Source organism: Prionailurus viverrinus, chromosome B3 (assembly GCF_022837055.1).
Source record: "Prionailurus viverrinus isolate Anna chromosome B3, UM_Priviv_1.0, whole genome shotgun sequence".
Taxonomy (NCBI): Eukaryota; Metazoa; Chordata; class Mammalia; order Carnivora; family Felidae; genus Prionailurus; species Prionailurus viverrinus.
Window position 1 is genome coordinate 142,128,584 of NC_062566.1, and position 21,892 is coordinate 142,150,475.

Genomic DNA, 21,892 nt, shown 5'->3' on the forward strand with positions numbered 1-21,892 from the left:
CACGCTGGAGGAGCTAGGCTCTGGGATTCGGGGGTCGGCCGGGCGGTGGAGACGGCACCCCCGCGGGTCCGGAATCGGGGGCACCAGGGACGCCGAGCCGCTCCAACTGAACCGAGGACCCTCCTCGTGGGAGGCCAGGGGCCGGGCGGACACGGCGCAGGCGCAGCGGCGGCCGGGCGGGGCGGTGACGTCACGGCGGCGGGCGCCCGGCATGGGGGCTGGCGCGTTCCGTTGCCAGGCAACGGGCGGGCGTGGGGACGACGGACGGCTGCCGCGCGCGCAGGCAGAGGCGGCGGAGCGGCCGAGGTGGGCTGCAGGCCGGACCCTCGCGGGGACCCAGGGCCTCGCGCCGCCCCCGCTCTCGGGGACTCCTGTGCTCCGGGACACGCCGCTGCGCTGGACCGGCCGCCCGGGCGCGTGCAGGAGGAAGCCGGGCCGCGGCTCCGGCCCCTGCCCCCGGGCGGCCTGTGTCGGTCCCACAGCGACCCTGGCCACACAGCAGGCCTCCCGCGCTGCCGAGGAGGCCCCGGCGGCCCGCGGCCCCCGCCCGGTGCAGCGCTGGGCAGCCCCGGCACGGCGGTGTGGGTGTCTCCCCGCGGCGTCTATGCGGGCCCGGCGGCGCCGAGATGCAGGGCCAGCGGCGGCGGGGGGCAGGGCCCGGTCACGCGCCCCCTGTCTGCGGGTCTCCGCGCGCGGGCAACGAGGGAGCGGGCGAGGTGTCCCTCTACTGGGCCTCTAGAGGGGCCAGCCCGGCGCCCGGGAGGCGGAGAGGAGCGGGGGCGCAGTGCGTGAGGAGCGCCCCCAGGACCTCCGGGGGCGGCGACGGCGTTTCCGCCTGCACGGTCAGCACTCCGGACCCTGGGGAGCACAGCAGCGCCTGGGGGGAGTTCGAAGGCTTTCAGGAATCTTCAGCCAAGTCTCCACACTTCTCCCAACCCTTTGAACTCCCGGACAGACACGCGGGACGCGGGCTGCAGAGCGCGGCCTCCACTCCAAAGGAGCGGGGTTCTGGCCAGCCTCAGCGGGGCGGGCCTGGGGCGGCCGGGACCCCCGGCACCTCCGCCTCCGAGGTATTTCTGCCAGTCCCCGTGTCCGCCGCCGCCGTGTGGCACAGCGAGCGCTCTACACGCCGCCGGCCTCCAGCTTCAGTGGGCTGGCCAGGCAGGAGGCCTGTTTCTCTCTTGGCCTTCGTCCTTGGCTGGCTGGCCTCCTGACACAGGGAAGGAACGAGGCTGCAGAAGGGGACCGCGCCTGGGGGGACTCGGGAACTGGGCCGCTTTCTGTGCCCACCCGTCCGGGGTCGGGCACATCGGCCTCGTCTTGCCTCCCCCCTCCTGAGGCCTCTACGATCCGTGTGCCCACCGTCCCCTCCTTAGGCCTCCAGCATCCGGCTGCCCTCAACCCGGCTGTGCTTTCCTGGCCTCAGGTCGGGCACTGGGGAGAGAGGTTTTTGTCTCAGCTGTCAGTCTGCCTGTTTAGACAGCATCACCAAGGGTCATTTGCAGTCTGTGTGACGATCGGGTGCTGGGGATGGCCAGGAGAGCCCAGGCCTCATCCCCTGGGCGCCCTGCTCTGCCCTTCCCGACCTGACCACCAGGTCTACCTTTTCTGCGACTGCATCTCATGCGGCTTTTTCTTGTTTTCCTCTTCCGCCCCTGGCTTCTCTTCCTCTACGGTCTCTTCCCAAGGGCTAACCCTGGATTCCACGAGAACAGAGGGAGTAAGATGAAGAAGGGACCAGAGGAAAGGTTCCACTGGTTCTAGGGACGAGCTGTGTGTTTCCCGAGCAGCTGGGCTCTCCCCAGCCTCTGACGGGCCCCTTTGTGCATGGGGCCCGCTCTGCTCACCACTTGTGTTGGAAACAGGACTTGTGTTCCAGCGTGATTAATAGGTCGGGGAACAATCTGAGGATAGTGTGAACTTTGCAGGAGACGCTAGGTGAATGCAGAAAACCACCCCACTGACCTCAATATATACCCCGTGCGCACGCACATCTCCAACAGCTCTCTGGGTTCCCGGCCCTGTCGGCTTGCACCCCCGCCCTCGCCCCCAGCCTCCCAGCGTGCACACCTGTCACTTCCTGCTGGATTTCAGACAGCCCTCATCTCAGGGCTTCACGCCCTGACCTTTCCAACCTCAGATCATCTCCCGGGAAATGCCACATTACTGTCTTGCGGGTAGATTTCCCAGCCAGTTAACATGCGGGAAACACATTTTTATGAGTGCCTCTTTCTCACGTGTCTGACGAAGCTTGAGTGTTGTGCCCTAATCTCGCTGTCCCACACCCCATGGGAACAAGCATGTCCTGTTTTGGTAACGGTAATGGTACAATCATTACACGTTTCATTTACGCCAAAATTATGTATTTGGTATAAGGTGATGTAATGTATTTTTTCTAGTCTTTTTTTTTTTGTTGTTGTTAATTTATTTTTTAGAGAGAGAACACGGAAGGGGCAGAGAGAGAGAATTCCAAGCAGACTCTGCACCATCAGTGTGGAGCCCGATGTGGGACTCGAACTCACGATCCGTGAGATCATGACCTGAGCTAAAGTCAGATACTTAACCGACTGAGCCACCCGGGCACCCTGTAATGTATCTCTTCTAACGTCCATGTGTTTCTCTCTTCTTTTCAGCTCATTCTCAGCTATGAGGATGTTTTCAGGTTTGCTTTTCAGGAAGTACCAGTCCAGCAGGCAACTGAAGGTGTCTCCCCCTTAGACCGCATCTTAGAAACGAGCAGTGAGGAAAAACATGGCTGTGGACCTGGACACATACTGTGGTAATGAACTTAAATTGCAGCCAACATTTCTCATGGCAACTCTGAGTTTATGCTTCTGGTTGATAAAGTGGACCTTTATCGGGAGCCCGTCTCTCCTGAAGTCCCCACAACCTTGGGGCCATGGGGCCCTCACGGACAGAGGGGCATGTGGGTTGACGCTCTGGCCACGGTCCCTTCTCTCAGACCCACGTGTGGCCCCCTCCATCCCCATCAGCTCACCAGGGGCAAGGCGGGCCGGCGAGCGCCAGCTCCTGGTGCCTCCCTGCACATGCTGGGGGTGCGGAAAAGACGGGGGCCTGGGCCGTGAGCACAGGGGCCTCCTGGGTGACCTGACCGAACGGTCCTGGGCCCCCAAGAAAACAGCCCAGCGCCCTGGAGGGACATTCCCGACAGCCTGTGTGCATCTGGTGCGGAGCGGAAGGCTGGCCGCCCTGGGGACCGGCTTCCTAAAGGAGTCACCACGCGGTTGTTTGCAGACGGCCGTTGCCTAAGGCGCGCTTCCACTGGGACCGACAGAGGGACGAGGGCCGCTCGGTGGGTGGTGCGTCCTGGCGGGAAAGTTTGAGGTCCACTGGGCCAAGGCCACGGCAGGAGGTGAAGGTCGGCGGGAGCTGGCTCCCCTGGCCCCTCCATGCCTCTTTGTCAGAGAGGGAGCTCTGCAGACAGGCCACTCCTGGGGTCCAAGCCGGTGGCTGCCCCCCGCCCCGGGAAGCCCCCGCAGAGGCCTGGGGACAGAGGCCCGAAGCCCAGAGGGCTGTGACCACCATGGCCCAGAGGGCCGTACGCCCTGCGGACGTGGTGCTTCCCCGAGGTGTGGTCCGGGCCAGCAGGCAGGTAGAGGGGCCTCAGGTGGCAGCATGAGCCTCAGACACCCAGAGGGTGGGTGGTCCCGGGGGCCAGGTCTGGCGGGGCTGGGCCCGGTTGTGGGATGGAAGGCGGGGGGTACCTTGGGGTGTGCGAGCAAGAGGACTACTTGGGAACGATGTGGGCACTTGGTGTAACTGCCCCTGCTGTGGTTCTCCGTGGGCACACCTCCCCTTGCCTCGTGGGAGCTGGGCCAGAAATCGTGGACGGCACGTGGTGGGGGGATGGCTCGTGACCGTGGACGGTGCGCGAGAGACACCCGGGGGTTCGTCCTCTGAGCGTCCCTCTGCCCCCGGTTTTCGAGTGTCTCTGTGGCACCCAGTGCCACTCGCGGTCCCCCAGCTGCTGAGGAACAAAACCAGAGGAGCACCGGGCTCTAGGAGCTTCCACCGCTTGGAGGAGACACTGAGTCGTGACGAGAAGTCAGGCAGCGCCAGGGGTGTGCTCTCAGGGGAGAAATAAAGCAGGAGAGGAGGGAAGGCGTGCCGGGTGTCCCCGGGGTAGCAGGTGTTGGCTGAATAAATGCCCGGTGACACGGCCTGGTGTTTCTGCAGGGGACACTCTGCTCTCAGGATTTTCAAAGGTCCACTGCCCGTCTTTGCTTTTCCTCTGAAGGCTTTCTCGTTACCTTTCAATTAATTTAATTAATGCATTTCTTTTCCAGTTCTGAGTCCAGGAGGCTCTGGGGAGCTCTTCAGAACACAGATAGCACATCCACTTCCCGATGGCTCTGGAGCGAGTCCCGGTGCCAGGAAAACTTGTTGCTTGTTCTCGGAATGGATGCTGCCCGGAAGGTGATGCGGGTGTAGCCGTGACTCCGGGGGTGCAGCCGGGCTCCGCAGCGACCTGGCCGGCCGTCCTGAGGCCACGGCCGGGGGGTAGGGGACCTTGTTGCCGGGAAACAGCAGGTGGGAGAGAAGACTCACTGGTTTCCAGCACGGTGGGGGGAGCGTGGAACGCAGGCAGGGAAGGGGTGAGATGGGCCAGTTCTTCGGCATTAGGCACCGCCCTGCGCCAGGCTGACGGGTGTCCCCGCGCGGCCCAGCCCTCGCCGCGCAGTGAGGAGGGGCTGTGGCAGAAGGCGATGACACACACAGCATGGTGGGGGGGGGCGGCAGGCGGGTTGAGGGGGGGGCTCCCCTTGAGGAGGGGAGGGTGGAGGAGGGGGCTGGAGCTGCGGCCTGAGCGCAGCAGGCAGAGGTGTGAGGTTAGCCACCAGGTGGGGCCCTCGCCCCTGAGCTGGGAGCCAGCAAAGCCGGAGCGGAGGGGTGGCAGGGGAGAGGCTGGCGAAGCCTGAGGCCTGAGCTGCAGCGGGAGGGCCGGCTGCGAGTGAGCCGAGCCGCAAATCGCAGCAAGACCAGTCTTTTGGCAACGGACTGGGCAGAGACGCTTTTCCGTGTTTACGTGTTATGAAAATGTTCAAACGCGGGAAACCTAAAAGGGGCTCGCAGTCCTCAGCGAAGACAGGGCCTTGGGACCCGAGGCTGTCCTGGCCGAGGGGCCTCGTGGGGCCGGCCAGGAGGGAAGCGAGGGGCCCCGAGGCTACCCTGGCGCTGTGTTCGTGCGAGGAAAGCGGCCAGGAAGCCGGGGAAGGGGGCGGCCTCCTGCACCGGAGGCTCCGAGGTGGGGCAGCTCCAGGGCCGGGGGCTCACCCTGGAGGTGGCGAAAGACTTGACTTGAGGAGGTGGAGGGGCCCTGCAGTCCTGGGGGGACAGGGTGGCCCTGGGCCGGGTGCCAGCAGGATGGGGACCAAGTCACATGTGGCAGTATTCCAGGGCACTGTGCCAGAGGGCTCTGGGTTGCCAAAGAGAAAGAGCAAAGTGGCCTTTTAGCTTCCTTCTCGCCGGCTGACACTGGTTTGTCTCACTAGGACCTTTCTGGAGACCTGGGTCACGTTCTGGAACGTCCAGACCTCCAAGAGCCTGAAGAACTAGGTGTGCGCACCGTCTGTGCACGGCCCTGCAGGGCCCTGGTCCACACCCAGGTGAGCCGGCCCCTGGACAGGCCGTGGGCCGTGCTGGCCGCGTGGGTGTGTGTTGGCACTTCCCACCTAAGTGCCGCGGACTCATGAGAAAGGCGCGTTCCCACAGTCTGGGCAGGTGCGGCCGGTGGGGGCAGGTCTCCCAGGGGAACTGGAGGGCAGCGGGTGGCCGCAGGGAAACCACAGGACCGCCAACCTCCACTGGGCAGCGGGTTGGGGGGGGAGGGGGGGAGGGGGGCGGGGCCAAGCGGGCGGCGGGGGCGGGGCTAAGCCTTTCCTGGGAGTGAGGGCGCCTCCGCTCTCCTCCCGGTACCAGGAGCTGGGGCACCGGTGGGGTCAGCTCGGCAGGCCCCCAGCCCCAGGCGGGCAGCGGCACACGGGGGACAGTGCGTGCTGGGGAGGGCCGGGCTGCTGCGCGGACGCTGGGAGGGCAGGATGGAGCGCAGGAGAGGGCGCGGTCGCCTCGTCGCACGGGCCATCTGCAGCAACGCCCAAGCACGCTGGTGGACCTGCTCTTTGGAAAATGCCACAGGGCAGGAGGCAGGGACCATCTTACAGCAGCAAGACATAGAAGCTTCCGCAGCGGCACCACTCACAGTAGCCCACACGTCCGCAGCAGGTGCAGGGGGAGGTTCACAGACGCTGCGGGAAACGGGCGGGAAGGGCCCGACACACAGCACAAGGGCCTTGTGACCCCTCGTAGGAAACGGGCCCACGGCTGCTTGGGGGGGCCACGGGCTGGGGTCGTAGAATCACTCGGGTCGAGGAGGCCCCATGCGGCCCTGGCCCCGGCACACAGCCTGGCCGTCCTCCCGGCATGGTGCCCCATTTGCTCTGCGGGAAGCCAGGGAGCTGTCGGTGGCATCCCGTGCGCGTTCACGTTGACCGCATGAGGACAGGAGAGAAAGCCCCGCGGGGCCGGGCGCAGCAGGCCGGCCCCGGGCCCTTCCACACCCTGACCGTGCCCCTCCTCCCACGCCAGCTCTCGGGGCCCTCCGGCGGCAGACAGGGGAGCCTGACTGCGTGGAGCCTCTTTCTGAAGACCCCCTTACGCAGCAGCGGCCAGTACATCCCAGTTCCACGGAAAAAGAAGATTTTCAGTCCACGTAACCTAAAAATGACCTTGTTTAATAGTAACGTTTGCTAAGACGGGAGTCCTTGGTATTTTTATGAGAAAGTTTACATTTTCTTACTGGCTCAGTTTGCTACTGGAAACCAGAACTATTTTGTGGGGGAGTTTCTCAAACCCCAAGTCGGATTCCTGGGATCCCTGTGCAAACCACTCCCGCGCCTAGTGGTGCGCGCTGGGGTCTGACCGCTTTAGGAATATGTCCTTCTGCAGAGCTGTCCCCAACAGGAAGGAGGCACCCCGTGCCCCCCAGGAGCTCCACCCCAGCCTCGCGTGAACCCGGGTGGCACTGGGGTCCTCTGCCTGGTGAGGGACCCCAGGTCTGGCTGCCGGCGTAGCACTTTGGGGGGCGCACCGGGGTGGCCTGGCTCTCGGTGGGGGGTGTCACCAGGAGACAGCCGTCCCGGCGCCCAGGAAGCCCTGAGTGTGTTTCGGGCGCACCTTGGGCAGGGCCCACGCGGCAGGAAAGCCAAGCCGTGGTCTCCCCAGAGCCCCGTGAGTGCTCACCTGGACCACTGCCATCCAGCGGCCTCTCTCTGCGTCGGCCCTCCTCTCCAGCCCCGAGCAAGCGAGCGTTCTCTGGTTCTGGCGGAGGCACTGAGTTTTGTAAAATTTTATTAAACCAAATGGCCCGGATAAGCCCATGTTCTCGCTGATTCATCTGCTGTGTGGGTCTCTTGCCAGAGTCCTGTCATCTCAGCCTGTGCCTGCCCGGAAGCCCCGGCCCCGTCCCTCTGCAGAGGCCTGGGGACCCCAGGCTGGCAGAGAAGACCTTGCTGTCCCTCCAAGGCCACACTTGTGGCCGGGGGACCACAACAGGGGGCTGGCCTCAGATGCCAGCTCCGTCAACCCAGGTGTCAGACCCAAAGAGTGAGCAGTGGGGACACACTGACCAGCAGATGTCACCTGTCACGGGGAGGACCAGCACAGTGGGTCCTTGGCCACCCTCCGCCAGACTGCATGTGCTTTGGAGGTTCATGTTAAGGGGTAACAGTTTTGTTTTGTTTCTTTTTAGTGCCATATGTCTGGGAATCTGCCCTGATTTTTTATTTTCAGCCAGAAAAAGGCACAAGTGTTCTCACACTGCTTTCACCAAAGGGCAGAACCACCTTGGGGCCTCCCGGGGCCCTGCCGTCATCTCCAGCCTCTGGTTAAAGTCAGACCTGAAGCTAAAATAGGCCATTCTGTGTCCTGCCTCCTGCCACCCAGAGTCCCTCTCAGACGCGGGCACTGAACCCCCCATGGCTGCCCCCCGCCCCACTGCCGGTAAGCCAGCGCCTCACAGACCTCAGAAAAGTGACCGCCCCTGAGCCCCAGCCAGCCCAGCATCTGGCTCCCCGAGCCAGAGGGAGGGCTGTCCCTGTCCCTCGGTCCACGTGCAAGTGGACAGCAAGTTTGGCTCTGGTTCCCTGTCCTGATGTCTGGCCAGTCTGCTCAAGCTGGGGGCCTAGTGAGCCGGGAGGGTCAGTGCAGACCGGTCCCCTGACTCAGGGACACCCATCCCAAGAGGCTGCCACTGTCACCCTGACCAGAACATGCCCCGTTAGCTCCACAGTCAGGGTTCAAAATAATCACAGAGCTGAGGACACACAGGAGCCTACGTTAATTAAATTCGGTGCCCCCAGGGGCGGGGCAGGACCCTGGGGTGGCTGCCCGGCCTGCTGGCGGAGTCTGGGGTCTCGAGGGCCAGCACCCAGTAGGTCTGCGGCTCTCGGCCCTCGCGGAGGGCTCGCGATGGTAAGAGTGGGTGTAAGGGGGGGACAGCCTGCAGAAAACCCTCAGGTAGAAGCCAGCCTCTCAGAAGTGGGGGCCAGAAACCGAGAGCCCGCTCTGGGAGGAGTGGCGGGGCCGGGCCCTTGCCCTGGGCGAGGGTGGTCCGCCAGGGCCAGGAAGAGCAGTGGGGTGGATGGACCTGGGACGGGGGCAGAGGGAGCGTCCGGTGATCTGAGGTCATGGCGGCCCGGCTCGGAAACAGGCTGACGGCCAGTGCCTCACCAGTGCTGCCTTGTTGCCACCTCGAGGCCCGGGTGACACTCACCAAGCTGCCACGGGGCCCAGACCCAGCCGAACGGCAGGTGAGGAGGACGCGCCCTGCTGGGAACCTGTCGGGCTGTGAGACATTCCAGTCTCTGCTCCCCTCATCCAAACGCCCGGCACTCGGGAAAACCTCGCAAGACGATCCAAATGCAACCAAACCCTGATCCCCAGTCAACGGGAGCAGAAGCAGAGAGGGCCCAGGCGGGCAACGCCAAAGACCAGAAAATTAAGAAGAGGTGGGGATCCAGCGGGAAAGCGGGCCACATGCGGAAGACGTGGAAATGATCAAACGGAAGAATGGAGGTGCCAGAAATGAAGGCCGTGACCTCGAGGGTGAGTCCTTCTGCAGGAGGGCCCAGCGAAGACGGCTCACCGGGAAACATCCGGGCAGGACGCAGACCAGAGTGGGGAGGAAGACAGAACCGGGTGTCCGGGGTCTGCGGGGCGGACCGGGAGCCGGAGCCAAAGGGGAGAGATATTTGAGGATTTAATGGGCAAGAACTTTCCCGCAGGGAGGACGCCGGCGGGCTCCTCAGGTTAAACTGAATGAGGACGGAGGTGCGGCACCCAAACGGGGCGGCGGGAGGGACAGCTTGGAGGGGACAGCCATCGTGCGTGCGTGCATCAGGGAACGAGGCCAGCGTAAGAGCCACCGGCCGGGCTGTCACGTCAAGGTGCTGGAGAGAGAGCTGTAGGCTCGAAGAACGGACATGAGAGCAGAAGCCACCCAAATGGGAAGCGGTGACGACTGGATCCAAGGCCCGTGCTCGACACGGACACACGGGAGGTGACCAGAACCCGCCCCCCCCCGCCAGCCAGCAGGACAGACCCTCTCCGACCCCGCGCTCCACTGCTGGACCCGAGCCGGGCAGAGCGGCGCCGGTCCCTTCCCGCGCGAACCGCCACCAATCGGTCCCTGCAGTTCAGGTGCACGCGGCACCCCGGTGACGGAGCTCTCGTTGCGGGGGCCGGTGTGAAGGAATTAGTGTCTGTCTCCTGACCGCCACACGGGGTTGCAGTTCTGAGGTCTAGGATGTAGTCACCGGCAAGATGTCTCAACATCTCACATCTGCTCTAAGAGTCTTGGAGGAAAAAGCAGAGAACGAAGGTGGCAACCGGTCGCCACTGGCAACAGGCACAGAGGCTGCCGGCCCCCCGACTCGAGGGTGCGTCCTGTCCTCCAGGAAGGCCTTCCTCCGCTTCGTCTGAGACTCCCATGCCCCCCCCGCCCCCCCCCCCCCCCCCCCCCCCCCCGTCGCCGGGCCCCCCAGCGCGTGCTGTCCGCACGAAGGAAGACAGGGGGCCGGGGCCCGGGCTCTGGGCCCCGAGCGCAGGATGCAGGCGGCTTCCGCGATGCGGGGACAGACGGGCGGGAGGTGTCCTACGGGACGGGCAGGCGCCAGGGGTGACACCGTGTCTCAGCTGCGTCTCAGCGGCTCGGGCACTAGAACAGTTCCTTCCCACAGGGCTGGAGGCTGGAGACCCGCGGGGCTGCCCTGTTTCACGGCCAGCCGACTTCACCCCTTCACCGTGCGCCTCCAGGGCGGGGGGGGGGGGGGGGGGGGACAGCGGGAAAGCACCTCCCAGAGGCCCCTCCTGACACCATCACACCGGGGGTTAGGCTTCAACATATGAATCTGGGGGACACGAACAACAGTCCAGGACAGAAAAGCAAACCCCAAGCCACCCCCAGGGAATCACCCCCTGGGTGCTTCGCCCAACAGGCACACACACACACGTGCATGCACATGTGTGCACGCTCACCAGGGTGACCCCCGTACCCACTGGGCGGCCCCCGCAGCATGGCCATGGGGCAGGGAGCTCACCCACGTCTCCGTCCTCACCATGAGGCCTGGGCTTTGGGCGCACAGGCTCCGGCTACAGAACTAGGCCAGGCCCCTGATATTGCCCCACCCCTGACCTTGGGGTAGGTGAATCCTGGGACACAGGGTCAAGAGGCACCCCCTGCATGAGGGCGCGTCAGGCCACAGGCCACGGCTCAGGGTGCCCGGCAGCTGCTGGGGGCCACTGTGGACCCAGGCTCCTCTCGTTTTCCTGCTCTCCCTGGGAGGATGGGCTGTCCAGCATCCGGTGTCTTGGTGCTGATGACCACCTCCCTGGCCCAGAGCGCAGAGCTGCACGGACAGGTGGGGTGAACACAGCAGCCTGAGCGCGCTGCGGTCCCCACACCTTCCTTCTGCAACGGTTATAAAACACGTGACCATGTCCGCACTGGCGCTTACAGGGCCCGAGTCCTGCATTTACGTTAGGTCCGTCCTCGGCAACCAGCCACCTGCCTCTGCTCCTCAGCGGAGAAGCTCAGGTGCTTCTAGGGGAGTCGGGGTGTCCACCAGCATGACTGGGATGGCCGAGGGCCAGCACTCCCCCCCCCCCCACTTGGCCCTGCCCAGGACAGCCAGGCCACCAAGCACCAGGAGGGAGCCTCTGCAACGAGAGCGGCAGCCGGGAGACCATCAGAAGAGCAAAGGGGAAAAGGGCGCTGGTAAGAGCTGGGAGTCCAGGGTTAGCGGTCAGTGAGGTGGGGGCCCTGAAGGCCCTGCTTGGCTCCTCCCCCGGAGTGCACCATGGTCCACATTTTCAGAAAATGCTACACTTTCGAAAGCGGGAAGACAGACACTGCAACTACTACCAAGACCGAAAAATAAAGAAATGATACAGGGGCGCCTGGGTGGCTCAGTAGGTTGAACGTCTGACTTCAGCTCAGGTCACGATCTCAGTTTGTGGGTTCAAGCCCCACGTCGGGCTCTGTGCTGACAGCTCAGAGCCCGTAGCCTGCTTCGGATGGTCTCCCTCTCTCTCTTGCCCCTCCCCTGCTCACTTTCTGTCTCGCTCAAAAATAAACGTTAAAAAAAATGTTATAAAGACACAAAATACTAGTTAACCTTTAAAAATAAAACTGCCAGTTATTTTATCAGCAAAAGATGGATTTACTTGGGAATAACAGAATTTCAGTACAACACAAGCAAGCTCTCCCCCAGAGCCAAAAGCAAACCCCACGGAGGGGAGGATGCTATTTTATAGAGGAGTGGCGGGTGGGACGGACTGTTGTAAGCAAAAAATCCATTGGAGTAAACTGGGAGGTATAAAGTGGGAAGTATTGAGGTTTCTCATTGGCTGAGCTGGGACAGTCTCTCATTTGCTGGGCTAGGACCATCTCTCCTGGGCTCAGCTGGGACGGTCTCTCATTGGCTGGGCTGTTGCCAGGGGAGGAGGAAATCTTCCTTCCTCCTGCTGGGAGAGTAACACAGTATCCATGAGCAAGGCGCATTTCTTCCCATTGGGTCTGCAGTGGGCAAGGAATGGTGGCCGTGAGAACTCCCCCTGCTGGCCTCCTGACTCCATTCTAAACGAAGTTCCCTTACTAATTTCCACATTGCTTCAGGTTTATTGGTCATAAAACACATACACTCTGTTTTCCACGAGGCAAAAGTACTTTCAAAATCGGAAGGAAACAGCAACCCATGGGATGTCGCATCCCACCACTGGCTCCTCCAAGGGCGCTGCCCTTGCTCCTGCCTGGGGAACTGGGAGAGAGGAGGGGTGCCGAACCAGAAGCCTGTCTGCTCAGCAAGGTGAAAATGCTCCACCTCGTATTTAACACATATTTAACACAAGCGAAATAGGTAATCCAGCCAAAAAAGATCCACTCAAGGATTATGCCGTGGCATAACGAAGCAGATAATAAACACACTTCCATTTTGTTTGTTGGATAGTTTTTTAATAAAGTGGTGTATACACGACTGATATTAAAGAATGGTCCTACGCATGAGAAAACAAACCTTTTTGGCTAAGGGCTGGGTAAGGAGGAAAAAGCATGAGAAACAGCAACTGGGCAGGGGTGGGACGGGGTGAGCGCAGTCTGACTTGTAAACTAGTGAAAACAATACAGAAGGTCTGGCCGCTCCCCGCGGCCAGGGCAGGTTCAGGGGTGCAGACACGGTGCACCAGAGCCCACTTAAGTGGCACCGCCCCACCAACCCCACCATCAACTGCCCTTGGGACTGAGAAGCCATACATGGCAGGAGTCCAGACTTTCTTCGTTCTGGACTTGACCTGACTTAACCTTACGGTTCTGTCCCAGCACTAGTGTCACCTGGCACGCGGCAGACTCCGTGCACACCAGTGTGGCTAGTGCTGACCTTAAAATAAACGTCGGTTATTTTACCAGCAAACTAGGTTTATTCAGGAATAACAGAACTGCGACCTGGGAGAACCACAGGCAAGCCCAAGCAACCAACGGGAGGAACGTCACTTACGGAGAAAGGAGGGAGCCGGGAGGGCTGCTCCGAACCAAAGTCCACTGGAGAGAAGCGGGGTCCAGGGTGACGAGGGCTTCTCTTGGGCTGAGTGGTCGCGGGCCGTCAGCTTCTGGTGGGAGAGCAAATGTGCATCTTTTCCCGTGGGGGCTGGCACTGACTCCTTCCCGTTCAGGGGTCTTCTGTAGGGTCTGTGACCGGCAATTCTCGACGTCCGCAGGTGCGGCGCGAAAGCCCCCTCCTGGCCTCCTGACTCCCTTTGAGCGAGGTTCCCCTTGTTTAATGTTCACACCGTCGGGGGACTCTCGACAGCGGCGGGGCACAGGGAAAGCCCAGTGGCGCTGGGAACACCGCAGGGGCACGGGAGGGGCTGCGAGGGTCGGATCCTCTGAAGGCACCGCCTCAGACCCCGCCCCGAGATCTCCGGTGGACAGGATGGGCCCTTCTCCAACACTTACATATAAATAGGCATAAATAAACCCCCCAGAATCCGCATGTGATTCTAACGAAGACACAGCCGGCGCAGAGCAGCCGGTAAGGACACTGGAGACTAAGAGGCACTGCTCCGCCCGGCGAGGACGCGGAGAAGGTTCGCACCGACGTGAAGTGGAAATCATGACACACGTGCGCTACACGGAGCTGCCCGAAGTTCCACCCGAAACAAAGTCCTTATTTAAACCTTAAACGATGAAATACACCAACTGCAACTGTTCAGGTTATAGGTTCCTAATGTAGCAGCAGAAAACGTTTATAGGAAAAATATACTTTGAATAGCTGACAAAATCTAAAAAAAGTATAAAAAGCTTAAAAAATAGATCTTAAGACAAAATATTGCCCCAAACATATAAAACTTAATTTAAAAAACGTCACCTATCTAAAATTACACAAGGCTGGACACCGAGCCGGGGACGGGCCCTGCACAGACCTGTGGCGGGACGGAGGACAGAGGGGCCGGCACCTGGGGCGCCGGCGGGCGTCAGGCCGGCTCGGATGGCTAGCCGGAAGGAAACCACCCAGCCCGCTGGAGGAGGACAGAGGGCACAGGGCAACGGGATGCTGTTCCGGAACGTTCTCCCCGTCGCAGACACACCAGGGGCCGAGCCCGCAGACGCCCAGGCCACGCGCCCCGGAGGCCGCAGGGCCCCTCCGCCACGAGTCCCACCGGGGGCCGGCTGCCCTCTCAGGTCTCCACCAGGATCTCCACCGCGTGCTCCAGCTCGCCCAGATCCGACCTGCAGGTGGAACTGGGGGGCGCGGCGGCCGCGGGGGCGAAGGCGGGGAGCCCGGGGCCGGAGGGGGCGCCGCCCACCATGCCGGTCAGCACCGCGTCCAGGTCGTAGTAGGAGCTGTCCACGTCCGAAAACAGCTCTTCCACGGACCCGGGGGTTTTATTCTCCAGCGTTTCAAATATGTGATCCAGCGACTTCTGAAAGCCCCCTCTGCCCTCCCGGGAGCCGTCCAGTCCCCAGGGGCTGCTCTGCGGGCGCCTCGGGGCCTGTCCCGGGGCCGGGTCTGGCAGGGGGCCGTCTCCCTCGCCCTCCTGCTCCCGCCCCGAGCGGCACAGGATCTCCGTGGAGACGAGGCGGTCCAGGGGCGCCCGCCCTGCGGCCTGGGGCGCCACCACCTGCCAGGTCCCGTCCTGGGTCATCTCTTCCTGGATCTGCCGGACCGTGTTGGCTATGAGGACCGAGCGGCAGAGGTTGGGCTCGACCAGCATGTGGCACAGCTGGAGCTTGACGAGGGACATGTCCAAGAGCGACTGCCGCTGCAGGGTGTAGGAGGGGGCGGCCGGAACGCCCGCCACGCCCCCGTCCGCGTCCTCCGCGTCCTCGGCGCTCTTCCTCTTCAACCCTCGCGCGAACATCCTGCCCTGCGGAGAGCGAGGCGGGCCCCGATTAGCACGTTCCAGAGCCCCCCCCAGACACCCCCCGCCCCGACTCAGTCTGCAGTCGCCAAAGGTGGGGGTTCGGGCGGGGGCTGCCGCGGCCACCCCTTCCCCCTCCGTGAGCGTCCTTAGGTACCTGCAGCACGGCCACGCCCGGCACCCTCTTTAAACAGCGAGAAGGTGCCCCTCCAGATCATTTCTCCCCGAGGGCCTGTGTGTCTACAATTACTCCCAAATAAAAAGCCTAGAACACTAAGTAACCCTAGCTTATCCCCCCCCCACCCCCCCCCCAAGACTACTTCTCCCAGAACATCAGACAGGTCGGACTTACCCACAGTCTCTGAAACTCTCTACCGTTTCCACCACAGCACCTGGCTCACACTTACTTGAATCAGCGGTTTGTAAACAAGTGAATTAAAGCGTTTACCACCAAAACACACGAAAGTGGTTTCACTCACTGCTGGTGGTACAGGAGTCGAGGTTTCTGTTGTGGCGGCAAATACAACTTTTACACAAGTTTTTTCTCATCACTTTTGTAAAAGTCACTTACTTAGAATGGATGAGTACACTGAGAATGAATGCAAGATTAGGTCAAACTACAAGATAACCTGTGAGGGGGCGGGGGAGGGGGGAATTAAGTGTCCAGGGTTCCTCTGTGGCAAACCACTGTATCTCTTTGGCTTTTTTTTTTCCTGGAAAGAGAGGAGTGGGAGCAGGGGAGGGGGCGGGGGGGGGGGGGGGGAGACAGAGAATCGCAAGCAGGCTCTGTGCTGTCAGCGCAGAGCGCGAAGTGGGGCTCGAACTCACAAACCGCGAGATGGTGACCTGAGCCGAAATCAAGAGTCGGGTGCTTAACCAAGCGAGCCAGCCAGGTGCCCCCCGCCCCCCACGTTTAACTTTTAGTTCTCTTTTCAACCAACTCTAAAATCCCAAACCTGGATGACAACCGACTCGATTCAGGGCCCAACAAAACTCACTCAAGTGGCCCGAGTTACCACCAGAAGGACTCTGGGCTGCCTCTCCTGCTGGCCCTGCACGGCAAGGGTGAGCACCACCACGGGGGCAGCCGGGAGCAGAGACCCACAGCTCGCAGAGCTCAAGGCGCCCCATCGAGCACCCGGCTCCCTGGGGGCCCACCTCCCTCTCCTCAGGGGTCCTCTGCAAGCCCGAGACGCGAGTTTGTGAGCTGTCGGTCCAGCAGGGGCCTCTCACGCCCAGGCTGGACTCGGGGCCAGCCTCGCCGGGACGGTCAACAGCGGCCGCAGACCGAGCTAGACACACATCACAGCAGGAACCGCCCAGAGAGAGCCCTTATTCATACCTGCTCCAAAAGACTGTATGTTGAGGACGGTCGCTAGATCCATCCAGGACCCCAACCCTTCCCTGTAGCAACCAGCCAAGAAAACAAAGACAAACTCACTAAAATGGAGAGGCTGCAAGGGGGAGCCAGGACCACTCACTGTCCGATCCCAGGAAGAAATCACCAGTTATAGGCCCCGCAGGGAAATGAGCCCACTGCCTCCCCCACAAGGACCTGAGCACCCGTGCCACTCAGGCAATGAGAAAGTCACCACCCTGAACTCCCGCTCGTCTCCTCCTTCTCCTTTCCTCCAAACTACCTCCTTACTCTCCTTTGTTGGATTTGCCTTTGGCTTTGAAAAAGCTTGCTTGTCCTGTTGACTTTAACAACGAAACTTCCAGGACACCTGGGTGGCTCAACTAGTTAAGCGTCTCTCTCTCTTTTTTAATGTTTACTTATTTAAAAAAAAATTTTTTTTTTCAACGTTTTATTTTTTGGGGGACAGAGAGAGACAGAGCATGAACGGGGGAGGGGCAGAGAGAGAGGGAGACACAGAATCGGAAACAGGCTCCAGGCTCTGAGCCATCAGCCCAGAGCCTGACGCGGGGCTCAACCTCACGGACCGCGAGATCGTGACCTGGCTGAAGTCGGACGCTTAACCGACTGCGCCACCCAGGCGCCCCATATTGTTTACTTATTTTTGAGAGAGCGTGTGTGAGCGGGGGAGAGGCAAAGAGAGCGGGAGACACAGAATCCGAAGCAGAATGCAGGCTCTTGAGTTGTCAGCACAGACCCTGATGCGAGGTTCAAACCCACGAACCTGAGATCATGACCGGACCCGACGTCAGGTGCCCAACCGACGAAGCCACCCAGGCGTCCCAAAGTTCTGACGCTTGATCTTGGCTCCGCTCGTGAGATGGAGCCCCCAGGTCAGGCTCTGTGCTGGGCATGTAGCCTAATAGTCCCTCTCCCTCTGCCCTTCTCTTGCTTGCACACGCTTTCTCAAAACCAACCAACCAAACAAAAAACAACAACAACAAAAAGCCTGCCAGTTATTTCACCAGCAAAAGATGGGCGTATTTGGGAATAACAAAATTTCAACTGGTATTTTTTTTTAAGGGGAGGGGGGAGAAGAGACTAGGGAATGGGGCTATTGTAAACAAAGTCTATTGGAATAAACTGGGAATTCGAAGTATAGAGGCCTCTCATTGGCTGAGCTGGGACCATCTCTCATTGGCTGAGCTGGGACGGCCTCTCATTGGCTGGGCTGCAACCATCTCTCATTGGCTGGGCGGTTGCCGGGGAAGGAGGAAACCTTCTTTTCTCCTGCTGGGACACTAATAGGTAGTACCTGTGTGCAAGGTGCATCTCTTCCTCTTGGGTCTGCAGTGGCAATGAGTGTGAGAGCTCCCCTGCCCACCTCCGGATGCCATTTGAAACGGCGTTTCCTCCTACTATTTTTCACACCTGGAACTGCTATTCTGTTATTCCCAAATACACCCATTTTTGCTGGTAAAATAAGTGACTTATTTTTAAGGCTAACACAGCTCAGGAAGTCAGACTTCTATCTCCAGTGACAGGCCAGGAAGCCAATGACTTCTGTCACAGTCGCCCCAAGGAAAGGACTTCAATAACTGAGGGCTTCCCTAATACTTGTCCCCACTTCCTAGAAAGGCCAAACGTGCTCCCCATAAAACCACCAGGGCTCCTTGCTCCCCCAGCCTGCAGGCCCACCGGGGCCCCGGAGCCCTGTTCCAGGAGGCAGTGCTGCCACTCGGCCGTCTGTAGCCAAGTGCAGCTACCCGAGTAGCTGCAAGCCAGGCAGTGACCCACTCCCTGGCTGCAACTGCGTCCAGTAAACAGCTTTTGCTCTTCTCACACGGGTGCCTCCATTTGTCTCCGCAGCTCACTGTCGATAGTTGAGAAGAATATCAGAAAGTACAAGACAGGGGGCCTGGGCAGCTCAGTCAGTTAAGTGTCCGACTTTGGCTCAGGTCATGATCTCACCGTCTGTGGGTCAAGCCCCGCATCTGGCCGTGTGCTGACAGCTCGGAGCCTGGAGCCTGCTTTGGATGCTGTGTCCCTCTCTCTGCCCCTCCCCGGCTCATGCTTTCTCTCAAAAATAAACAAACGTTAAAAAAAAAAAAAAAGAAGAAGAAGAAAGTAGAAGACAAAAACCACCCCGGTTCCGCCCCTCTGAACCAGTTATCACGCAGGTTCTTAGCACTGTCCTAAGCACATTCTTCTCTGTGCATCTGAGAGCTCGTTGCTAGTTCTGCTTTCCTGCTGGTCACATTTTCCATGTCGTGTAAAGGTTCCCCATCACCTCCGATGGCCGTGCGTCGCTATGAAGAACAGAGCCTTGTTCCCTGACATTCACACTGCTCACAGTGATGCTAGGCTCTAACCCTGGATGTTGGTATTTGTAGCACTTGATTCCGGAGTTTCTACGAGGGCTTAAAAAGGTAGGGGCAGTTGTAAGGCTCATGATGGACGTTATCAAGCCGCTCTCTGGGAAGGCTGAGTCAGTTCACCCTCCACCAGGTTTTTCTGTATGGTTCTTTCACAATCGCTGGAAGCTCCCCTTCACCTTGCCCATTATTCCAGCTCCTCCTCCGTGCCTCTGCCATTACCCTGTGTCACCACCCCAGACGTAAACATTATTTTCAGATTCAAAATAAGCAAGTCGAATGGGTAAACTGTGGTGTGGCTGACAACAGAACGCTCCCCAGCAACAAAATCCACACTCGTCTATGCAACAGCAAGGATGGGCCTCAAACGCTATGCTCAATCACAAAGCAAGAAACAGGTACCATACGACTCCGTTCATATGAACTTCTGGCAAAGGGAAAGCTAACCTAAGGTGCAAATAGCAGCGGGGCTGCCAGTGGAGGAGATGGGATCATCCAGAACTCTCCAGGACGACGGAAATGCACCCTATCCAGACAGGAGAATGGCATTCGTCAGATTCACTGAGCAGCACAAGTAATAACTGTTCATTTCACCGTATTCAGCGATGGCTTGATAAAGAAAAACACGTAAACGAGTTGACGGGGGCAGGCTACGTTAATGTGAATCCAAACCATTTTAGACACTGCCTCCCGTGTATCACTAAGTGTCTGGATCAGCATGCCAGGACCAGTATGTGCTCAGAGTCACTCGAATTACCGGCTTCAAATGGGCCAAATCCTGAGCAACTGTTAGGTTTTGTTATACTCCGTACAAGAAAATGCTGGCAGACTTGCGACTTGAGAAGGACTTCGAGGGCAGCACATGCAACCACAAGAGCCACTGGGCTGCCACCAGAGCCTGTGTCAGGGCGATGCGTCAGGCCGAGCCCAGAAGGTGGCCGGTGAGACTCACCCTCCTACGTTTGTGTCTGGGACACAGCACACAATATGGTTCTGAAGGCAGTTGGAGGTGAGCACACAGATCCCCCGGCTGGACTGGTCCAAGCCCGGCTTCTTGGGCAGCCCATGACTATGGCCTGGGGCGCCTGACCCTTTGACCACAGGACACGAGACCCCAGACTTCCCAGGCTGTCCTAACTGCAGAGCCTGACTCACCATGAAGTTCCCAACAAGAGAGTACAGTAAAACCTTGGACCGCGAGTAACTTGTTCTGCAAGACCAGTAAACATTTCGAATAAATTTTAACTGGACACACGAGCGGCGTCCCGAGATGTGAGCAGTACGTGCCGCCAGATGTCACATGATCACAACTAGCCAATAGCTCTCTCTCTCTCTTGCTCACTCGCCGTGGGATTGTGGGTGATCACCTCCCATGCTCAGACGCTCGGTCTCAGGCGCGGCGTTTGGAAGAAATCAGTGATTTTTCAGGACGTTGGAAGGTGCCCACAACTGGCACTGGTGTATTTTTGTCACTTCAAAGCACCTCTGGACCGTCCTTTGCTTTTCCATCCAAGAGGGAGCTCAGGAATGCTTTGCTTCATTCTAGGTCATCGGACACGTTCCTTGTTGAAGTTGCACGGAAGTTAAGATCCCATGGAGCCGACAGAGAGCAGTGATTCCGTCAGTGATAAAAGTCATCCTACACAGCAACCCTCCTCTCTTGTGCCCCTCACACCAGCCAGGAGGGTTTTCAAAGGGCAGGTTAATTCAGCTTTGTAATCTGCATTTTATTATGTTGTATTACAGCACCGTAACCATCTTTATATGCATATATTTGGGTTGTACAACGAATCATCTGAGTTTCCGGTGTTTCTTATGGGGAAATTCGCTTTGCGATGCAGGTGCTTTGGATAACAAGCATGTTTCCAGAACAAACCTCCATATTACACACCTCCGTCCACTCCAGATAGCCAGAAGGTCTTGCTGAGTCACACCCCATCAACTCCTCAGGGTCAATGGTGTTTTGCTCAAACCCTCCTGAGCCATGGACAAGCAGGCCAGCAGTGTCAACCCCGTGGTCAAGGCACAGCAGCCTCCAGAACAAGGGGTGACCAACAGAAAAAATTGAAGACAGCAGACTGAGTGGTTCCATGTGGCAGGTGGAGCCAGGGAGGGGTGCTGTGTCCGCCCAATCAGGGCCCCCTCCCCAAGACAAAGGGGAGCCCGGCCTGGTGGACCCCTCACCCTTCCTGGCCAGCGGCCTCTCCTGCAGCTGCTCTCACAACGTGTGGCCAGCAATCTCAAGGCCGGTGGAAAATGCAGATCCCCAGACTCCGAGCAGAAGAGCTGGGGCAGCAGGGGACAGACTGCTGAGACCTGCTCAGACCTGACCCTTCACCACGACCTTCAGCTCATGGCACTCAGGGTTTTCGGGCCGACCAACATGAACTCTCAGTTTCTGGCACACGATCAGACTGTCTTTGAAATACCTCACCAGAGGAAAACGGGACGACAGAGCAAGCGTGGCAAAGTCTTGAGAAGCGCTGCTTGGGAGTCCAGCCGTGGGTTCATCATCACCGTCTGAGACTTTCCTTCAGCAATTACTAACAAGTGAATTTCGGGGACTTTTGCGACTTGGAATGATACACAGATTCCCTCTACATGGAGTATGTCCCACTAGCAAGCTGAAAAAAACTTCCCAGCCCTCTTCCCAGGATAAAACCTACATTCTACCTAGAAAAAAGTCTAACTGACTTTTTATTCTGAACTTCAACTTCAATTGTAAAACATGCCAAAACTTGAAAATAAAGAGTAGTTATATGCAGGAAATTTATAAGACATCAAACTTAATTCTGTAAACAGGCAATTTCTTTCTTGTTTTAAAACAACAGTTAGCTCGGTCCTGCTGTCCTGTGCTTGCGACATAAAGGCCACCAGAGGAGGAAACAGTTGGGAAACCCTGGATTTGGACCAGCGCATCTCCTGGCAAACGGTGGTTACCTGGTAACCTGGTAACCTTTTCCTGGCGATCCTATTTTGCAGACAACAGGCTTTCAGAGAGGTGGACTCAAGCTTGCCTTTGACCAGTGGAAGAGTTTCTGATCCCTTTCCTAGTCCCAGCACCACCCCACACACCTGAGTGCCACCGCAGGCAGCCACAAGGAGCCGACTGAAAAGAGTTTCCCACCCGGGGTCTGGGAACCTTCCTCTTCCCACATCCCACCCCGCCCTTCCCCGACGCCCGCCTCCACTGCCCACGCAGCTAGAGCTGGATAGCACAGGGGGCAGG

At 59.5% G+C, this 21,892-nt stretch overlaps 2 protein-coding genes across 4 annotated transcripts in view; one reads left to right on the forward strand and one right to left on the reverse strand.

The window, feature by feature from the left end:
• The first annotated feature begins 316 nt into the window (after window positions 1–316).
• On the forward strand, window positions 317–7,389 carry CLBA1 (clathrin binding box of aftiphilin containing 1). Its single transcript, XM_047860947.1, has 5 exons — window positions 317–1,070; window positions 2,634–2,779; window positions 4,308–4,437; window positions 5,514–5,627; window positions 6,607–7,389. The coding sequence occupies exons 1-5, from the start codon at window positions 627–629 to the stop codon at window positions 6,769–6,771; spliced, it is 999 nt and encodes a 332-aa protein (XP_047716903.1). The 5' UTR covers window positions 317–626; the 3' UTR covers window positions 6,772–7,389.
• A 5,118-nt stretch (window positions 7,390–12,507) lies between these two features.
• The window catches only part of CDCA4 (cell division cycle associated 4), a 30,394-nt gene continuing 21,009 nt past the window's right edge, over window positions 12,508–21,892 (reverse strand). For 2 of the 3 annotated variants that reach the window (XM_047862739.1, XM_047862741.1), the window contains one exon: window positions 12,508–14,937. In XM_047862739.1, coding sequence (XP_047718695.1) covers window positions 14,248–14,931 — 684 coding nt within the window. In that variant the 5' untranslated portion in view covers window positions 14,932–14,937 and the 3' untranslated portion in view covers window positions 12,508–14,247. Of the gene's footprint in view, window positions 14,938–15,283; window positions 16,767–21,892 lie in introns of those variants that run through there. The other variant, XM_047862740.1, reaches the window with a different exon arrangement.